The sequence below is a fragment of the Momordica charantia genome (assembly GCF_013281855.1).
Source record: "Momordica charantia cultivar OHB3-1 chromosome 9 unlocalized genomic scaffold, Mcharantia_2.0 BLBB01000009.1, whole genome shotgun sequence".
NCBI lineage: Eukaryota > Viridiplantae > Streptophyta > Magnoliopsida > Cucurbitales > Cucurbitaceae > Momordica > Momordica charantia.
Window position 1 is genome coordinate 22,379,436 of NW_028275167.1, and position 22,008 is coordinate 22,401,443.

The 22,008-nt window shown below is 37.8% G+C and overlaps 1 protein-coding gene across 1 annotated transcript; it reads right to left on the reverse strand.

The window, feature by feature from the left end:
* Nucleotides 1–560: 560 nt before the first annotated feature.
* LOC111018331 (uncharacterized) lies at nucleotides 561–8,322 on the reverse strand. The gene is made up of 7 exons (XM_022294372.2): nucleotides 7,707–8,322; nucleotides 7,145–7,386; nucleotides 6,933–7,055; nucleotides 6,665–6,781; nucleotides 6,405–6,584; nucleotides 3,025–3,166; nucleotides 561–1,038 (listed from the first exon to the last, which is right to left on the reverse strand). The coding sequence occupies exons 1-7, from the start codon at nucleotides 8,107–8,109 to the stop codon at nucleotides 869–871; spliced, it is 1,377 nt and encodes a 458-aa protein (XP_022150064.1). The 5' UTR covers nucleotides 8,110–8,322; the 3' UTR covers nucleotides 561–868.
* Nucleotides 8,323–22,008: the final 13,686 nt, after the last annotated feature.

Consider the following 22,008-nt stretch of genomic DNA (forward strand, 5'->3'; position numbering starts at 1 on the left):
CAGGTACTACCTTACAACCCAGCATGTTTGCTAGTTGAGAAATATGGTCATCTTCACAATTTATCCCCAACATCTCCTACTTATGATTGTTCACATTTAGGCCCGAGGCTTCCTCAAAGAGATTTATGCAAGAGAAAAGGCTCTTAACATCCTTTCCCTTGTGTGATGAGAATAACTAATTTTGCAGATTTCTTCGACCTACTGAGAATCCTTAAATGAAAGAGCTCGCTTCTACATTAGACAAGATCCTACTTAGACAATCAGCCACTAGGATGAAGAGAAATGGAGAGAGCGGATCATCCTGTCGAAGACCCCTCGATGCAAGGATTTTCCCCCAAGACTTACCATTAATAATAATGGAAAAATAGGAAGAGTTACACAACAGAATGTGTGGTTTCTTGGGTTCGGGCGGTGCATTACCAAACGTGCCCTAAGAAACCACACATTCTGTTGTTTTCAAAATTAACATACAATCTTGAGAATATTTCCTAAAAACAAAAAACAAGAGGCACCACCATATGCACGTTTCTCAATGAAAACAAAGAACAAAGAACAAAAAATAAAAACGTTACCAATCGGGCTCTAATTTATTCAAATATATAGGGTAGATATACATTTTGTTACTAATGACTGATGCCTACAGGCCTCCAGCAGCCAATATTACATGATTACAAACTTAGACAAACAAAACTTACCTAAAACTAGTTAGTAACATCACTTCTTTGATAGAATATGTACATATTCTTTTTTCAGATAAGAAACTTATATATTCCAAAGGAAGACAAAAGGATAGTATATGTACATATTCATAGGTATAGCTCTGATTATTGGGTATATCTATATCTAATGTGTAAATAAATAATGTGCCTTACTTCTTCAGGTGATCTGTAACATCCTTTCTTGTTGTTACCACAATTGGAGAGGTCGATAAACTGCGGTTATCGCCCGAACCCAAGAGGCCACGAACTTCCTTGTTTCTCTCATCTTTGCTAGATTTTGTTGGAGACGATGCAAATATCTGCACTGTTAAGCTTCCACCTGCATATTATTTATTTAACATCAGCAGGACACTGTAAAAAAGTCTAGCAAGTAAAATGGCGGTATGAACACCATATCTCATGGAATAAGATGCAAAGGAATACATAAAGTCTCATGGTAAATATGACTGTGTTTGGTGAAGTCAGTTAGATAATATGAGCACCACTTAAGCATGGTTCGATACCATCAACGATTCTTACAGGTTTTGAGGTTTATAAGTCCAAACATGTGAGTGATCATACGTAACACTGAGCTAGAAAAAAAGAGAAAATTGTTTCTTATGTTCTTTGGTTTGGATGTAATCCCTGGTCCGCTCAAGCACACTATGCTCTGAAAGGACTTCATAGAAATCCTCTTTTGGAGAACCGGGGGATCAGCGAGGCCTCTCTCGCAACTTTTCCTTACAGAGGCTCTAAAATGTGGTTAAGTCTGAGGGGTTTAGCATCAGTAAATGTTGGTCTAAGGACTCAGAATGGGTTGGAATCACAATTCAAGAGAAAACTTACTGACAGAAAAAGCAGGGAGTGGATCGAGATGCTAAGCCTTATCGCTCCTATTTACCAACAAACCAGGAAGATACTAGATGGTGGACTCTTCATAGCAGTGGATGTTTCTCTGTTAGTTCTCTAATCCTGGCCATCTCTATGAATCAAGTGCCTTCTGAACCTGTGTTGATTGATATTATTTGGAAGGCTAAAATGCCTAAAAAGGTGAAAGGTTTCCTTTGGGTTTTCATTCAAGAAGTTGAACACTTGTGATTTTGGTTCAGAAAAGAAATGTAAAGTTTTCTTCTCACTTAACTGGTGCGTGATGTATAAAGGTGATTTAGGAGAACCATCAGCATCTTTTTTCTTTCCAATGCCTGTTTTCTATTGCTGTTGATCCAGAGTTCTCAAGCCATTCGATATCAGTTATGTTTTCCTAATAGAAATGAGGCAGCTTTAATCCATCTTGTTAATGTACTCCGTTCAAAGGGGAAACTAGAGTCATTTGGTTCAGCACTATTATGGCTAACTTTACTTTAAAAAAAAATCTGTCCTTGCTTCTTTGTCTTTTTCTTTTCGTTTCAATCTCGCCTCCTTTTGAGAAACCATTGAACTTTCTTTTCTTTTCCCTTTTCTTTCTTCTTCTTTTTTTTTTTTTTTTTTAGAAAAAATAACAACTAAGAAGCATTGAACTTTTAAGGTTAAAAAACACTTTTGGTTCTTGTACTTTGGCTAAAGTATACTTTAGTTCATGTACTTTAGTTTGCAACGATTTAGTTCCTATACTTACGAATTGATAATAATTTAGTCTTTGAACTTTAATATGTAACAATTTAATCCTTGTAATTTGAAGTTGACAACAATTTAGTCATTGTCATGAATTTTTTTTTGTTAAGTTTCTTATATATATAGATAAATAAACTAAGGAGGGACCAAATATGTTTATAACTAGAAAGATTAAATTGTTATATGATAAAATTTGACACTTTCATTTTAATAAATTTTTTTACGATAGAGACTAAATTGTTACAGGTTAAAGTTTAGGGACTGAATTGTTACTTTAGTGAAAGTATAGAGACTGTTACAAACTAAAGTTTAAGGACTAAATTGTTACTTTAGTGAAAGTAAATGGACCAAATGTATTTCTTAACCAACTTTAAATTAGTATTTCTTAACCAACTTTAAATTAGTAGTTTCATAATGCTGAAGTTAACGCACAAATGCAAGGCTAGGGAAGAAGATAAACCCGCTGACATATGGCAGTTTTATCAAGCAGAAAACACTTAAACTAATACAGGAAGAAACAAAATAACAGGTATGTACGATGTTATCTAGAATTTTTAAAAGGCATGAAAAAGTCACAAAACGCAGAAAGTTTATTCAAATGCATTATTGGCTAACATATATGGAAAGTGAAAAAAGATTTGGTCAGTATGTGTTCTTAACCAACTACAGAAAGATAAATAGCTTAGCTCTGATTGCAAATTTTTTCGAAGTTTACCTAGCACAAGAGCAGCACCAATCCAACCGCTCGGTCCCCACCTTTCACCAAGCATAAACCAGGCAAAACTACCGCCCCAGACTGGATCCAAGCTGTAAATAATGGCAGTTTCTGTGGCTGATACATCGCACATGGCAGCCATCTGGAGAATCATATTGTGTTGCTAAGAATTCATGCCTTAAAATTTACTTTTTCTTTTTTGGGTAGAAAAGGCAACTCTCGTAAGCAAATGAAAGAATGAAAGAGAATGCAGATTCATTTAGGCACCTTCAGATGCCTTATGCAGCATCTTTATGTTCATTGTACTTTTTAAGGGCAAATTTGTATGTGCCGCATTTGTATACGGATAGATATACATGCATAAATATAAATATGCACGTACAAATTCATACATACAAATATACACACATACATAAAAGTTTAACATATGTTCATAGCAACTAAAATGCACAAATGGCGAGTGCCTTATTGCCGGTGCTTGCGTAGGATATCACTCATGCAATGCACGTGCACCTCACATCACCCCTCGCCATAGTCAATTGCACAAATGCAGTGTGAAAACATTGATGATTACAAAACAAAGAAGTGAGTTTTCACTAGGACGTTTTCCCTTTGGTACATTTAATTCTAGAGTGTTTGTTTCTAATTTTTTTATTAATCGGTTAATTTCATATCTCATCACTAAATTTCTAGACAAAGCTAGGCCTTGTTGTTGACATTTTGAGTAGGTCCTAATATCCAATCCTAGAGGATGAAATCCCTGTTAATAACATTTTACTGAAGCTTGACAATATACGCTCGTAGTACGGCATTTCTTCCAACAAATATGTTAGGCCCATCACTAAATTTCTAGATAAAGTAATATCTTGTTGTTGACATTAATTGAGTAGGTCTTAATATCCAATCCTAGAGGATAACATTTTACTAAAACTTGACACCACACCCTCGTAGTATGGCATTTCTTTCAACAATTATGTTAGGCCCTATTGTGAATACTTACTCTAGGAAGAGTAAATGGGAAATAATTCCCAGACAGGTGGCTAGCATATGTTCAGTCTGTATAAGTCGGAAGGGGAGAAAGGAAAGAGGGTAGTCTAAGTATTGTTAGGAACATGGCGTGTTGGAAGAGAAGTCCAACCCTCTCGAATAGGCTGGAAAGATTTCCTTTTGTTTGTTAGTTCTGTGATTTCCTTTCATTATGTGAATTGATCTATTTTGGAACTCCCCATTTTTGAAATATCAATAGAGCAGTGTCCCTGCTCAACTGGCAAGGGTTTGGGGTCTCTTGGTCATATTGGCTTAGAGACCTTAAGTTCGAATTTTCTAGGGAGCTTAATACTAAAAATCTATGATGTCTCCCGAATCTGGGCCTTAGGGCGAGTGCGGGTGTCCCTGGATACAAAGGAGCAAAGCTCCGACTCCCCGTTAAAAAAAATGAAAAAGAAAAAAAAAAAATAAAAAAATATAGAACAGTAAGGGATAACTTACAAAATCCTCTCTCAAATGTTTGTATTTCTAACTAAGGATCAAGAATCTCATGCTTACGTACCAACGGACCCACCACTACTTCCTCCTCCTTAGTTACTCTCAACAAGGGATGTTGGTCCCTTTATCTTCTTTGTACTTCTGATTGGGAGTTGCATTCTCTCACTATTGTCATATCAACTCCAATACTCTATTCATTGTATCAACATTTGCATTCCCTTCTCCAACAATTGACTCAACTCTTCACTAACTCGTGTTATTTCTCACTCAACAACACCTTGCACTCTTAGTGATCTCAGCCATACTCTCACAACCCTTTATGTCATAGCCTCTTATGTATTTTACCTCTTTTTTTTCACTTATATACGTTCCCCAAGATTCTCATCCCTCTAATACTAAATTGATGATAACAATTACCTTCATATGGTTTCATTACAAAACAAAGACATGGAATGTCTCAACTGCCCACCAATATATCTCAACTGCTTGCTTCGACTCTTGTGGGCCACCCATTCAAGAAAGAAAAAGCTAGCCTATGGATCCACTTCATTCGGGCTCTTCTTTGGACTACATGGAATGAACGGAACCGTCTAATCTTCCAAGCTTTGGAGCGCTCTCCACATGCCACTTTTGAATCCATTGTTTTTTTTGGTCATTACTTGGTGTAAATGCTCCCCCTCTTCCACTCGTATAGCTTTGCCTCCTTATTGACAAATTGGAGAGCTTTTTTGTAACCTGCTTGTGGGTCCTCTTTCTTTTTTGTAATCATCTCTCGCTCCTTTTTTCATTATATCAATGAAATCTTTTCGTTTCAAAAAAAAAAAAGAAAGAAAAAGAAAAATATATAAAACAAAGACATGGGGAATTCAAGAGACTTCAAGCTCTCCCACTAGACCTCAAACTCTTCAACCTTCTCTGAGTTCTTTTATTTTTTTACAAGAAATGAACTTTTCATTGATATATAAAAAGAAACAAAATTTGTTTAAAGAAACAAACTCTCAAAGGAATAAAAAGAGAGAAAAAATAGAAAGCAAAAAGGAAGAACAAGTATCCAAGATCTAAAAATGAGAAATGAAAGCCTCCCAATTAGAACAAATCATGCTAGGAGAGTAATTCAAAAATAAATAGGAGAGAGCAGTTCAATGAAAAGCTTTAAACTTTGCCATGTTGAGACAATCCATCAAAGATCTACTTTTTTCTTTAAAACCCATCTGATTCCTTTCGGACCCAAATTCGTATAAAAGGGCTTTAGTACCATTAACCCAAAGAAGGCTTGATTTGGAAGAAAAAACTGGCCCAAACAGCAATTGAACGATAATCTTCGAAACTTCAACCTTCTCAAAGTTCTTCAAATTCTCAAACTTCAACCTTCTTTACCCTCTTTTTTATCACCTCTCTTCTTTGAAATTTACCTCAACAGCTTCTTTCCTCCTTGAGTTTCAACCCTAAACTCTATATTCTTCAAACTAACCATATCCCCCCAGAATGCATGAGTTATAAGTTATAACAACTCCATTACAAGGTCCCACTCTCTTGCCCCTAGTTATCCCCTTAACCCCCTTCATCTCATACACTACACTTGTGTACAGGTGGGCATATCAGAACAACTACAAATGGACATTCACCTATATACCTTTATCTACAAAGATGTGCTCCTTTCATGAAGTTCAAGGAAGAATGTATGCTTAAGTGCAATTAGCTTTTCTCATTCTATTTTTTCATATAGGCTCAACAAATAACAAGAGAGTGAATTTGAATTAAGTTACAGTACAAATTCAAAAAGAAAAGGAAAACAAACAAGACAGAGCAGAGGCTCAAGAAAAATGTAATAGTAACTCAAAGGAAAGCAAAACTCAAATTAAAATTTTATATTGAAATGAAATTAGAAAGCATACCTCAAGCCACAGGCAAAAACCAGTGGACAATAATCCTGTATAAAGAGCAGGTATCCAAGGAAACACGAACACCCAATCTAAATACGTTTCCCAATTCCATGACACACTTATTGCTTCAGTTCCATCAATCCATCTTCCAATAAAATACCAAACTGTCGATAGAATAGAAACAACACAAACCTGAAGAAAGGAATTAAAATCGTTCAAAATGTGCAGGAAAACTAATACAATGGCTAGTGTCTACATGAGAAAATATTAACCTCAAATGCAAGGAGTGGAAGGAATTTATCTTTTTCTGTACGTCTTGAAATATGCTCTGTTCTAAGCATATGCACACCAAAAAATATTGCACTCAAGAAGTTCAAAAGATCTCCCACCTGAATCAGGTCATAAAAATTAGTTGAATCACCATCAATACGAATATAAAAATCTCAAATTTAGAGCATTCAAAAATTATACCACTTAAAGTCTGTCAACTATTACAATTGTTGTTACTTGGTAACCAAATAATTTTGAAACTAAACATACACATGGAGGGGATCCACTGGATTCCAGCATTGCAACTCCAACGACAGACATGAGAGCTCCAAACCAGGTACGAGCAGGAACTACAGCCCCTAAAAGCCCATCAAGAAAAGGAACTACAAGTACCTGATTATTGATACATAAGTACCTTAATACACAATATTATAGCAAGAAAGGTTACACCACGAACCCCTACACATAACTCAGAATCTTACAGTGAGAATTGATATGAAAGATGCACGACCAGCATCAGATGTAAGAAGTCCAAATGCCTGCATCAGGTACCCAAGACTAACCCAGAAACCCAACTCTATTCCAGCATTACGGGTCTGAACATCATTCCATTTATACAGTACCAATGGAGCGAATGGAATGGCAGCGATGGCAAACCGCACAACATTGAAGGTTGCTGGATCCACTAATTCTTCAACCTCTTTCACGACTGGAATACTGCTAGCTACAGCAGCAAAGATTTGAAAAATAGAAGGGTACTTTAGTTGAAGATCTAAACGAGTTCCTTATTGTAGAAAAAAGAGGGAAACTGCAAGACTTTTGTATATAATGGGAAGGTTTCTAGTTGCAACGATCAAGTATAAAGCAAACAACATAAACCCAGTCCAAATATATGGGAGAGTTGGCTACCAGACAAGCATGGATCCCAAATTAAAATAATATAATAACAACTAACAAGAACAAAGTCTCCACATTCTTTTTTTTTTTCATTCATACCATTAATTCAGAACATTAGTAACAGACCCGATAGGAAAGTGAGCTCACCATAAACAATGGTGACGACGTTGAGCAAAATGATACTCCTAACTTTCTTCGAGGCAAAAAAGATCCTTCGCCAAAGAGAACGTTTATCAAATAGAGACATTAGGGAGAGAATCCCATTGTTACGCCGTCGAATCGGAGTCGAAGAGACCCGAGCGACCTCATTCCCCTGGCAATCTCCGAGCACGGCAGGTTTCGAACTCGGAGCATCGGAGATGGTGGATTTTGAGCGCGGCGAATTGGAATTCTGAGCACAAACAGCGCAACGACGAGGGGATGAATGATTTACACGAGATCGTTTAGAGTAATAGTAGATGAGATTGGAAGGGGATGAAATGGAAATGGGCGATTTGTGGTTGATCGGAGAAGCATGAAGAGTTGAGCTCCATGGAAGTGGCGCTCCCATGGCTCAATCCGATCGGAGGGGAATGTTGTTCCGATTGCTGTGTACCAAATCTCTCGGATTTCTGTGGGGAGAAAAATATCTACCATTTTCTGAGCTGCATCTGCGAGAGATCTGTCTGTTCCGGAACAACGAAAACCAATTGCTCAACGGCACGTTCCCAGAAATCATTTTCACATACTGCAGAAATTTTGGATATCCCCTTGGCAAATAAATAAATTTTGGATGTCAAAAGAAAAAATCTTTACCAATGAAGTTTTCTTCACAAAGATAAATGTGTCTTTTTAAAAGTTTATTATATTATTATTATTTTTCTTAACCAATGAAGTCCCTGTTTTTTTTACAAAGATAAATGTGTCTTTTAAAATTTTATTGTTTTCCCAATACCATGATGGAAAAGAAAGTCCAAGTTCAAACTTGGAACTTTTTTAAGCAAATATATGAAATTGTCTCTAGCTAATTTGCAGCATTGTCTGGTGGGCAAAATATTAGGGAAATTAGACTTCTCACTCCATGCAATAATCCATTGGATTTTTTACCTCTTTCTAAAAAGAAACCTAATTATCAATTATAGTAAGAAATCAATAATTGTACCCTGGTGCAATTATTGGTTCTCTTCTATAAATAGCACTTGCGCTCGACCAGTAATGGTATCAGAGCCAACACGACTCTTTCTCTCTTTTCTTTTCTCTCTCATGGAGTAAACTCCTCTCTGAATCTGGGGGTGGAAGGGATGATAGATCTAATATCGCTCTAAGGTTCTATTCTTTCCTTTTGATTTTTAACCTATCTACTAAATAAGTCTGATTTGGGTATCTCTCTTGTTCGATCTCTTGTTAAACTCTAGCTATCCATTCTCTAGAAATCATGATAAAGGCGTGGTTAACCTTCATGATTGAGAATTTATAGTTAGAAGATATAAAGATGATTGAATATAGATCGATTGATCAAAGAATTCGATTTAATTAAGAGATAGATTATTATCAAAATAAAAGATTACGAGCTTAGAAAGATTTTATTTCTATCTCCTAGATATCTCCAGATTCCCTTTTCTCCCCCCTTATGCTGTCTAAGCTCCTCTCGAAAATCTCCCCCCATTCTCAGCCTATTGTCGACACAGCTTCCTCTTCCTCCTCTTCTTCAAGCAAGCAAAAATCAGAGAATGATTTTTCAAAGATTTTAGCCGAGCATAATTCAGCCGAAGCCCATCTGGCTAAGGTTGAAGACCGCCTAAAAAATTGGTCTATCCCCAAGATAGATCCAAATCAGGTATACAAAATAAATACCTTCAATTTCTCCCAGCAGGATGTTATCATCATCACCGAGGAGAACGTGGCCATGAATGATGAATTCACAGAGATCACCCTTCTCCCTGAAGAAACCCTCTTCAGAGTCGGGAATAAATTCAAATACCTCCATATTGGATGCGTTCAAGTGGCTTTGAAGCCTCTCTTCAGAGAAGGCCTAGATGTTCCAATTTATCTCGCCCTTCGGGATAAGAGACATTCAACTTCACTCCCTCTCTACTGGGGATCGTCGAATCAAATCTGGTACAAGGACCAGTTTATTTCAACTGCAAACCAGGTCTTACTGTCTCCCTTCAAGACAAGAATATCATGGACGTTCTATGTCTAGATGTTCATTCTGAAGGATTGGAGCTCAAAGACAGGTCTCTCCCGTTTGCTGTTTCATATCGCATCTATTATAAATTGATGCATACCAACCTTTCTCCAAAAGCACTTGGTGTCTCTCCTAAAGGTTACACCATGCTAATGGAAGTCACTCTCGAAGAATCTTCGATGACCATCCCGAAGACGCTTCGATGGGATGAAATCTCTAGAAACACTATCTGGAGACTTTAAGGAGTATCAGCCCCCGCTAGAAGGACTAATACGGAGGCATCAATCACCGAATTTCCAGACGGAAATGTCGAAGTACAATTCAATTCTGAGGCAAGATATCTCAGAATTAGAGAAGTCATGAGCAGCCGTCCAAGCGTATCTTCAGACGCTAGGTCAGTAAGCACTATTAATAGATCTTCTAAAAGATCTGAATCCATGCGAGCGTCAGTAGATTTCACTCATCCGATCCCTGACGTTCAGTATGAAGAAGGATCTCTCTCTCCAACTCAATCCGACATGGAAAGGAGAACTGAATCCGCCTTCAATCAAATAAACGTAATCTCAAAACCTGAGAAGCGTTATGAAGAATTATACAGCAAATACATCGATATGTGGATTGCTGCACCAAAAGAAACAAGGAAACCTGTCATGACCCTTGGCGATTTCACCTCAAAGATACAAGAACGAGAGCTGGTTAGGAACGAAGCTCTAATCAAAAAGCTCCAAGCCGATGGACAAGTAGCAGTCATAAGAAATGACACTGTCTGGGTCACAGCAAGAGGCAAAGAAATAGCTTCCAGCTTCCCTCCGGAAGAAGAAGCTACCTTCTCTCACCCAGTAATACCTGCCATAAAAATGGTGTCTTCACCCTATAAGACGATAGATGAAGACAAAGTTCAGAAAGTTGGTGTTCGGGAGATTAAGAACATCCAACATCAACTCAACTACTCAAATAAGATCCTTTCAGAGGTATCTAAAGCTGTAGAAAGAATCGAGAATCCGGTTCTTCCTACCATCTCCAAAATACCAGGGATCTCACCCGTAGATCCCTGCCAGCCAATCTTTCAACCAAATAGTTTTAAGATTGGACCTCTCAAAGATGACCCCTCAAATCTTTTTGCTGAGATCAATAGAAGACTTTCTTCTTTGTCCCTTAATAAAGGAGACTCTTCTCAAAAGACCGAGGCGGCCAAGAGTATAAATGTAGTGGCTACTATACTACATTCCAGGCCTCATCCTCAACAATACTTCCGGTCACCATGCACACAGAAGTAAAAAATCATTATCCTAAACCATCTCCTCCGGATATGGGATGGGACGATCTCCGCCATGATCAACGATCTTATGACGGATCTTCTATAATCACTTGGAATATCGACGGGTATTCTGAAGCTCAAGTGATGAATACATTTCAAGAAATGATGATGGCAGCCACTGCCTTCAGCACCAAGAAGCCGATTTTACAGACAGCCCAAATCCTTATTTCGGGTCTCTCCGGAAACCTAAGGAGCTCGTGGCATAACCAGCTAACCGACAAAGATAGAACGAAAATCCTGACGGCAACTAAATCGGTTGTCAAGCAGGAAGGTTCTAATGCTATGCAGATTGATGAGCCAGATATGGTAAATCAATTAATCTCTGCAATGACCAAGAATTTTATTGGTAGCACTCAAGTCTACTCAGATATCAATGTCGAAGCTCTTTTAAGCCTTTGATGCCGAAAGATGAGTAACTACAAATGGTACAAAGACACCTTCCTGGCGCGTCTTTACACCATTACGACATGCGGAGCAGATATCTGGAAGCAAAAGTTCGTCGAAGGACTTCCATATTATATTGCTCAAAAATTCTACCAGACTACGGCAACAAACTCTGCAACTAATCGTATCGATTGGGCGGAGTTAACAATCGGAGACATCAATGCCACGATTCAACAGATATGCGTTAATTTCTGTCTAGAGAATAGGCATACAGCCAAAGTCATCAAAGATCCCGACTACTGAAAGGAATTGGGAACTTTTTGCAAACAATATGGTCTTGACAACAGACCTGAAGAAGAACGGAAGAAAAAGAAGAAATCTTCCAACAAACGACTCTTCAACAAGAGTAGATCAAAAGATTCCGAATTACCAAGGCGTAAAAGGAAATATTACAACAGGAACAAGGGAAAGAAGGATTATTCAAAGAATCGTCCTCACAAATCCTCTGTTGTTTGTTACAAGTGCAACCGCAAAGGACACTACTCCAGCAAGTGCCCTTTGAAAAATAAAATCAATTCTCTGACCATAGATGAAGAAACACGGCAATCTCTTCTCTATGCCATCAGAAGTGAAGAAGAAAACTCCTCGAGTTCCGAATCTTCCACTGACAATGATGAGATCAACCTCATAAACGAAGAAGATTCTGACGAAGAGACATTTTTTCTCTCAAAGTGATTCCTCTGAAGAAGATGGAATTATTTCCTGTACTGGCCATTGCGCTGGAAAATGCCACGGCCATATCAATGTCATCAGTAAAGATCAAGAGGCTCTCTTTGATCTAATTGATCGACTACCCGATGAAGACTCCAAAAGAGTGTGTCTTGTTAAACTTCAGGAAAGCCTTGAAGCAGAAGCTCTTTAAAGGAAACCAGAATACGACCTAATAGAATTCTCTTTTCACGATATTCTAAAAAGGGTCAAAGGAGAAGCTAAGAAGCCAATCCAAATTGAAGATCTCCACACTGAAGTGAAGAATCTCAAAAAAGAAGTTGCTAGTAATAAGCAACGACTTTCTACTCTTGAATTCACCTTCAGAAAAATCCAAGAGTCAGAAACAACAGAAGGAGAAACCTCCTCAAGACCTGAGCAAACTTTACAAATTGGTTCACCAAGTGGGATCAATTACATTAGTAAAGTTCAGAACCAGAAGTGGATGTCCAAGATTATGTTCAAAATCAGAGACTTCTAGTTGGAAACATTCGCTCTTATCGACTCTGGAGCCGATCAGAACGTCATCCAAGAGGGATTGGTCCCTTCAAAATACTTTGAAAAAACCAAAGAAGTTCTCAGGGGAGCCGGCGGGAATCTGTTGAATATCAAATACAAATTATCAAAGGTCCACATCTGCAAGGACGACGTATGCCTCATCAACACCTTCATCCTGGTCAAAAACCTTAATGAAGGAGTCATACTAGGTACCCCCTTCTTAACTCAATTATATCCTTTTTCAGTCACTGATAAAGGGATAGTATCTAAGAAGTTCAACAAGGAGATTATCTTCGAATTCAGTCAGCCGATAATTCCAAGATATATTTCATCAATTGAAGAAGACATCAGTCTTTATATCAATAGTATCGGAAAGACGGCCTTTAATGTTCCATTCGGACAGTATCAATGGAACGTCATGCCATTCGGATTGAAGAATGCTCCATCCGAATTTCAAAAGATTATGAACGATATCTTCAACAAATACCAAGAATTCACAATAGTCTACATTGATGATATTCTGGTATTCTCAAATACTGTAGATCAGCACTTCAAGCATCTCCAGTTATTTCTCAATATTATCAGAACAAATGGTCTTGTGGTCTCACATCCAAAGATTAAGTTGTTCCAAACAAAGGTTAGATTCCTCAGTTATGATATTAATCAAGGGATTATCAAACCAATCCAACGGTCTTTGGAATTTGTGGATAAATTTCCAGATGTCATACATGACAAAACACAACTACAGCGATTTTTAGGTTGTGTGAATTACATTGGAGACTTTATTAAAGATCTCCGTACAATTTGTCGGCCACTATATGACAGATTGAAGAAGAATCCAAAGCCTTGGACTATAGAACATACACGCGCAGTCCAATCCATCAAATCACTAGCGAAAAGCATCTCATGCTTATCTCTAGTGGATGAACAGGCAAACCTCATAATTGACACCGACGCCTCAGAAATCGGTTACGGCGGTGTTCTCAAACAGGAAGTTAACGGAAAAATCTTCATAGTCCGTTATCATTCAGGAATCTGGAATAGTGCCCAGAAAAACTATTCCACAGTAAAGAAAGAAGTATTAGCAATATTACTTTGCATTCAGAAATTCCAAAGTGATCTTATCAACAAGGATTTCACCGTAAGGACGGATTCAAAAGCAAGCAAATACATCTTTGAAAAAGATGTAAAGAATCTTGTCTCAAAGCAGATCTTTGCAAGATGGCAGGCCATACTGTCTTGCTTTGATTTCAAAATCGAGCCTATAAAAGGAAGCGAGAACTCCCTTGCTGATTACCTCTCAAGAGAACATCTTTTGAAGGCCCCAAATCAGCCCTGATCTCTCTTCCCTCCAATGGAACGTCCTCCCGGCCGTAGACGGCCAAACTCTCAGCGGCCTCCACCGCAAAACACCCAGCGGCCTCCGCTGCAAAGCAATCAGCGACATCCGTCGCCGAGAAATGAATCATCCATTTCTCCTTAAACAATAGCATCCTCTTCAAGGACTGCTATCTCAAAGGGCAAAAGGCCCATTACTCAAACATCTGTACCATCTCCGATGAGTGCAGAGAATTATGCCATGGATATCCAGTTTGAAACGGTATCCAGGCGCCAGCCGGGTTCTTCTTAGAGAATCTTGACTATCCAATCAGGCCCTCCGAGCCTTCCAACTCCCACAAGTATGTTGTTACGCCCCTTCGGCAATACAACGAGAAACAGGCCCCCTGCTAAGGCAGCAGCAGCTCCAAGACCTACGATTCCGAGGAATCCTTCCTCGTTTTCTCAAATCGTCAGGCCAAAGGTTTTCCAGCCCAGGCCGCCAATTTCTGGTTATTTCACCAAAACAACCTTGGTGGACTCAACCATTGAACCAGAGTTCGATGGACCTTCGGTCCAAGAAGTCTGTAGTCAAATATTTCCTCATGGCTTTAACTTCCTGCTAGAGGATCTTCAAAAGACCCGAACTTATTATGAGTTTATTCTGGTAGATTCAAAATCTGCAGAGATAACTCATATTCCAGACAGAAATGATCCTTCTAGGACCATTTACTCAAAACTCAGGATCTTCCGCATCCTTACCCCTTCCTCCTGGAAACAGGGTATGTTTGTAGGGAAGAAACTGACGGCAACCTTTCAACCTCAGACATACAACTACCGCGACTACATGAAAGCGTGGTACATTGTTTTCTGGTTGCAAGGTTACAACCACTCTTGGTTTGTGACTTTTTGTAAGCAAGCTTACAAATCGCACTTTCCAAATTGGTTTCAAACTTGGTGGACATATTTTGGACTGTCCGAGGAAATTTTTCCGGTGGAAGTTCAGAGATCGTACCACCTGTTCCAACAAAGTATCTATTCGTCTCCCCTCTCTAAGACGTTTAGATTTGCTTTGTATTTTCAAATACCATGGATCTTTTGCTTGAATTTCCAGCTAGGACCCAGTGGAAACTTCAAAGCGTTGAGCAAAGCTTTACGCATCAAATGGTGGGAAAAATTCGATTATTCCTACCTAGAATCTGACAAGATGAATGATTGGTTGAAAACCAACGTTCATCTTCAAGACATGACAAGGCAAGAAGATGAGAGCTTCCTTCTAGCCAAGAACGCTGTCATGAGCTCGCTAGCTAGAGTCGGATCCCAAGCCGACTTCAACTCAGTACTCAACACAGTCGTGGTTCAGATATCTGATCTAGAGACGTTCAGACAGACGTTGACTCTTCCACCTCTGTCAACAATGATGCCGTAGACGACGAAGAAGACTTCGATCCCTTCGAAGGATACGACATCAACGATCCATATCTAGATTCACAGCCTAGCTGAGACTAGATATTTCAAATGTTTAATTTAATTATTGTAAATTATGTAAATTAATTTGTTTAAATTTCGTTTTGAATTTTAGATAAGATCATTGTATTATGATCTTATCGTCACTATCTCAATCTGTTTTTGTGAAGGACTTGCAGAAGAAATTTAGTTGCAGTAGATGGCAAGCTTCTGATGTGGAGTAACCAACCACAAGGCAACGCAGGTAGCGTATAGGATTGACTCAGTTGAGAGGATTCCATATCTCATAAGGCAACCCTGGTCGAAAATCGATGGTGTTCCTTGGGCAGTATAGGCGGGAAGCCGAGAGTAAGACCCTGGATGGAACGGCCTAATTGGAAACCAGAAAAGCCTTTACGATTGATATACAGAATCTGCAATCCTCTCTAAATCAGGAGAAGCCGGGTGACTTCGACAGATTTCTAAAGCAAGCATCCAGTCCAAAAACAGTCATATCAGCCTTTATTTTCTGACTTTTCTTTACTTTGTCAGTTTGTAATTATTTCCGCTTTACTTTTCCTACTTTTTCAAAGATAAGATGCCTCCTGTCGGCCACACTTATCTTTGCTTTTTTAAAGTAGATTCCAAAGAGATAAGATGACAGTCAAGGACTTGTCTTGTCGGCCATACTTTATCTCTTTAGGTTGTATCAAATTATGTTGAGACAAGTGTCAAGACAATAGTAAGAAATCAATAATTGTACCCTAATGCAATTATTGGTTCTCTTCTATAAATAGCACTTGCGCTCGACCAGTAATTACATGAAATTTATCCAACGTAATTTAAAAGTTGGAATATAATTCAGATTTTGGATGAATTTGAAAAGGATTTAAATTTGATATCCAATCAAATTTTGAATTTGAATTTAAAAAAAAAAAAAATCCTACTTGGGAGCTGAGTTAAAATCCCACCAGATTTCAATTTCGAATTTGAATAGGAATCCTGAGTTGGGAATTGATTTGGGTCAACTTAAGAATCCAATCAAATTTCCAACCATTATTTGAAAAAGGAATCATATTTGAGTTGGGATTTGATTTGGGTCAAATTTAAATTAAGAATCCAATTAAATTTCCAACCATAATTTGAAAAAGGAATCATATTTGAGTTGGGATTTGATTTGTTATTCTGATTTGAACCCCAATTTTTTGCCTATAAATTGAGCCTTCTGGTGCATTTGTAGAACCACAGCAGAAGCCCACTGAAAAGGTTGGGTTCAAAATTTCTCCCATTCTTTTTTTTTTCTCTTTTTTTTTTTTTACTTCTCTTGTATTCAAATTTTAGATAAATATTTTTTTTCCTTTATTTTCAACTTAATAGTATTTCTCCCAAAAATTTCTTTTAACAGTGCGTTCTTTTTTTTTAGGAGCCAACTTTATTTTGTCGCTTCTTCTATTGGAATTGGGATATCAAACTTTCACGCTTCACCTAATTATCAAGGTTTGTATTCATCTTTTAACAGTGCGTTCTTTTCTCCTTTTTGTTTGCTTTTTTCCTCTCTCTTGCAGCAAAGATAATCCAAGGATTGACAAGACCACCTAATTTGGTGAAGTATCCCTCACGGTTACCATCCTTTCGGGGATGACGTCTATATAGAGATATCATCCAGCTCACACATACTCGTGGGACAAGGCCACCTAATTTGGTGAAGTATCCCTCACGGCTACCATCCTTTCGGGGATGACGCCTATATAGGGATATCGTCCGGCTCACATATCCTCGCGGGACAAGGCCACCTAATTTGGTGAAGTATCTCTCACAGCTACGATCCTTTCGGGGATGACGCCTATATAGGGATATCGTTCGGCTCACACATCGTCCGGGACAAGGCCACCTAATTTGGTGAAGTATCCCTCACGGCTACCATCCTTTTGGGGATGACGCCTATATATTGATATCGTTCGGCTCACACATACTCGCGGGACAAGGCCACCTAATTTGGTGAAGTATCCCTCACGGCTACTTTCCTTTCGGGGATGAGGCCTATATAGGGATATCGTCCGGCTCACACATCCTCCAGGACAAAGCCACCTAATTTGGTGAAGTATCTCTCACGGCTACGATCCTTTCGGGGATGACGCCTATATAGGGATATCGTTCGGCTCACACATCCTCGCGAGACAAGGCCACCTAATTTGGTGAAGTATCCCTCACGGCTACCATTCTTTCGGGGATGACGCCTATATAGGAATATCGTCCGGCTCACACATACTCGCGGGACAAGGCCACCTAGTTTGGTGAAGTATCCCTCACGGCTACCATCCTTTCGGGGATGACGCCTATATAGGGATATCGTCTGGCTCACACATCCTCGCTCTGTTCATATCTTTTAATTCCTCATTTCCTCTTCCTGTGCTACTGCATCCTTGTGTTAACAGTCTCAAAACTGTTGTCTCTTGCAAGTATATGTCGTCTTATTATAACGTTATTTTATTGTTTTTCTAGTCAATATCCATACCCAATCTTTGTTTATTTAAATTTGTTGGTATCTGCATTTATCGTTAAAGTACAACCAAAAGTCCTTGAGGATACGATCTCGTTACGTACTACAACCGACGAATCGTACATACTTGCACGTGTTGACAACGCAGTTGTGTGGACGCAACAGTGCCCTAGATCTATGTTGTGAAGGCCCAATGGTTTGAAGGCAACAAAAGAGCGAGAGGAGATCAGTGCCTTGGCCCGAAGGCCAAGATAAAGAGTTGGCGCCTCGGCGTCGAGGAGGTCTCAGCGCCGAGGCGGGCCCGGCACAACGGGGTCGACGTTGAGGCGCTGTGATGACTTCGGTGTTGGGTCGGCTTTTAGAGTGGCTGGCCCTTTCGTTATGAGCCGACCCTCACTCGTTGATGATCTCGGGTTCCCTCAGTCCGACTTCTCGTCCTGTTTTGGATCATTTTTTCTCTAACATTATGAATACCCAAAAATTTATGTGGTTTATTTAGATAGTTGCCCACCTAAGGCAGCTTCACTTGTCAATGGATTAGTAATTTAGTTAAAAACTCTAAATTCAAGTCTCTACCTTATGTTTTAATATATTTGAGTTTAAAAATAAGAAAAATAAAATAAAATTGTTTTCTTATAAAATTGTTTTCTTCTTTCTTTAAAAAAAACAGAAAACAAAATTGTTATCGACATGGTCGGTTTAAGGTATAGGCGAGGCAATCGCCTAAAGCCCCCAATTCTAGAAAGCTTCATATATTAATTTATATAATATAATATAATATAATATTATTATCTATTTATTTTAGTTTTTACTTGTAAATGTACTTTGGAATATAAAATAATATATTTTTCATGGATTTTGTTCCTATAGTATTCAAAATACAAACTAATAATAAATATAATTCTCTTGCAAAAAATGTTTAATTAAGTATAAACCCCATAATCAATCCATCGTATAAATTTCTCTAGATTTTAATGTTTAATTTACTAGGAAGGAAATGAGACTAAAGCCCATCAAACTAAGAAAAAAAATGATAAGACGAAAAAAATGACCGGGGTATGGAGACCCCATTACATACGCAATCAATAGAGAAAAAGAGACTATTAGGAGGCTCTTCGTAGATACGTAAACTAAGGGAATAAATATTGTTTGACTAGCAAGCCAATCTGCACAAGAATCGGCTTCACCATCCTTCAATTTAATGACGGGGGCAATCAATGTAGATCAACGACATCAATTTCAAAGGCTTCAAGGTCCTTTTTACAAATCTCCAAACTGCGGCAAAGTCAAGCAATACTACATCGGGGCAAAATTATAACTGCATTATACACAATGGCCCATCGCATTGAGTATTTCATTACATAGAAATGATAAAGTAGTGTTGCTCTATAATTAGACGTAATTGAATCCTATAAAGTGGTATGATCTCATGGTAATATTAGATACTATTTTTAAAGGTGTCAATTCTTCCATAAAAATCTTTATAAGTTGTGTCATAATTAATATTCTTATTAATTTTTTGGATAGCTATAATTTTGAAATTTAATTTGTACTCTAGTTTTTTTTTTTTTAAAATTCATCTATGTAATATGATTCTTAATCAATTTTTACTCCTACTAACATCTAAGAAATAATAATATTATCTTTATTTTTTTTTTGAGTTTTTAGCTAAAAAATTATCTTTAATTTTAAAAACATTTTTTTAAATAAACAAAATTTTTTTAAGCTAATTAATCTCGTAAAAATATTTTTTTGACCATTATGTCCCTTATCAATTTTCAAATTTACTAATCATGCCACTTTTTTTGTTTTTAATAACTTTTATTAATAACAATGTGGAAGTTATGAATATGAAAAGTTTAGCTTATTTATATCTAATATTTATGATTTTATATTTAATTGGACTAAATAATGGAACGTTTGAATCTTAAAATTTTCAACTTATCTATCTCCTACATGTATATAATAAATACACAAATGAATATAATATGGATTCAAATAACTACCAAGTTAAATGGTGAAATATTATGAGTCTATATTTTCTAACAAAAATTGATAAGTTCATAATGCAATTAGACTAAAATCCATCCTAATGTTTTGAGGTGTAAAAAAATGAACCAAATGAACCAACTAAAATTGAACCAAGTCAGTCGATTAATTATGTTGGTCTATTCAAACAAAACCAAACTATTTAAAGATATTATATTAAATAAATTAAGTGTATTACCACGTGCAACGTGTGTTTTTTAAATATTCAAAATGTTGAATAAATTGATGAAGTAATACTCAGTTTAATTATTTTTAAAGTTAAATATTAAAAAGGAAGGAATCCTGAAAAGCATTTTTAGTTCATAGTACCCTCCTTAATTTTATGTAAATTATCTAAATGTCATTTTCATAATAATTTACAATCTTGGACTAATTTACCATCCTGGACAATTATTCCACAACAGCCCATCAATTGGTTAATTATATTTATGTAGAAATTAGTTACAACTATTTCATCGAAATTGAAATGTTCAATTCAATCCACAGTTACAAAAAGAAATTATTATCATGATTACTAAAACGTAACAGAACTATTCAGATTCCTCATTAAATATAAGAAGTTGAAAGGTTTCATGCATAATTCCAACTTAACTTTCATGCATGAGAAGTAGAAAGGTTTAGTAAGAGTTTGTCGAAAGTACCTCGCTCGCACTCCATAGCCGCGTCAGTGGTAGGGACGAGAGAGCGGCGCCAAGTCTTAAAGGGAGAAACGCATGAACGGATGGGTCGACGGCAGCGGGAGGACGGGACGAATGGCGCGAATAAAGTTTTAGGGTTTTATGCTATTATAAATCATTTCGGTTAGGTTCGGTTCGATTTTAAAATATAAACCGAGCCGCAAATTTTCGGTTTTTTAATAAACCGATATGGGCTTGGGCATGGGCCAGATTGGAAATTTGTTTCATATGAGATTTCCATTTTCGCGTCTCCTCCCGGTCTCTTACTCTCTCTTTCTTCTGTTTCTACAAATTTTTGTTCTCTAAAAATCAGCAATGTCAAATTTGTCACAGACAGCGATGCGAAATCAAGTGAAGGCGAAAAATTCTAGTACCTTGTTCTTAACTGTTTGAATTGTGTGTCATTTCTTAGAAAGCTGAATATTGTTGAAAAATAGTAATTTGTAATTTTCAAACATGTTAGAAGCTTCTAGAGTTATCTATAGATTTATCTAGAAGTTTGTAAATAAACATGTTGTTTATGCAAGAATTTGCACAACGTTAATCTTGCTCGAACCTGGCCCTTGCTCCGACCCGAAACGCTAAGAGAAGACCTACACAAGAGGGCAGAATCTTCGACGCTCAAGTCAATGAGCAGCTTGGACTCAATATGAGGTTCGAGGAGAAATTTGATACCTGATTGTGAAATGAGGCCCTCTATTTATAGGTTTAGGTTCCGACAGGGGTTGCGACATGCGGTTACCTTGGTCGGATTAGAGGTCGGACGTGTCAGGTTCGAGCAGATCGAACTCGGACACTTTCCTGGAAATACCAAGTCAATCCTTAAATAGGAAGTGGCAGGTGCTCCATCTCGAAAGGTTCCAAGATGGAGCAGTATAAGCTTGTTCCTTTGATTCTTATGTCATCGGCGAATCCCCGTCCTCCACGTGGCGAAGGATATTTCATCCCCAAACATTGGCCCCCTCTTTGTCGGGTTCGATCTCGATCTAGCAGAGAAATTTTTATAATTCTTGGGAAAACCAATCCACGTGGTGACTTCTGAAGCCGACACGATTAATATTACCGTTGGGAAGAATCTCGAAAGCGGAACCGGCGTTCGGCGCGCAATTGAGTACCTATGACGTTCGAACTTCTTCCGATCTGGGTCGTCCGATTTTGGACACGTGTGCGGCTGGGATTAAATCTCGGGATAGTATAAATACCCCTAAATCTTGATCTCCACTTTTTAAGCTTTCTGAAATCTTGGAGTCCGACCTCATCAGATCGGAATCTTTAGGTCAGTCTCGTTCCTTCACTTTTGTTAAGTTCTCTCTTTTTACTTTTGA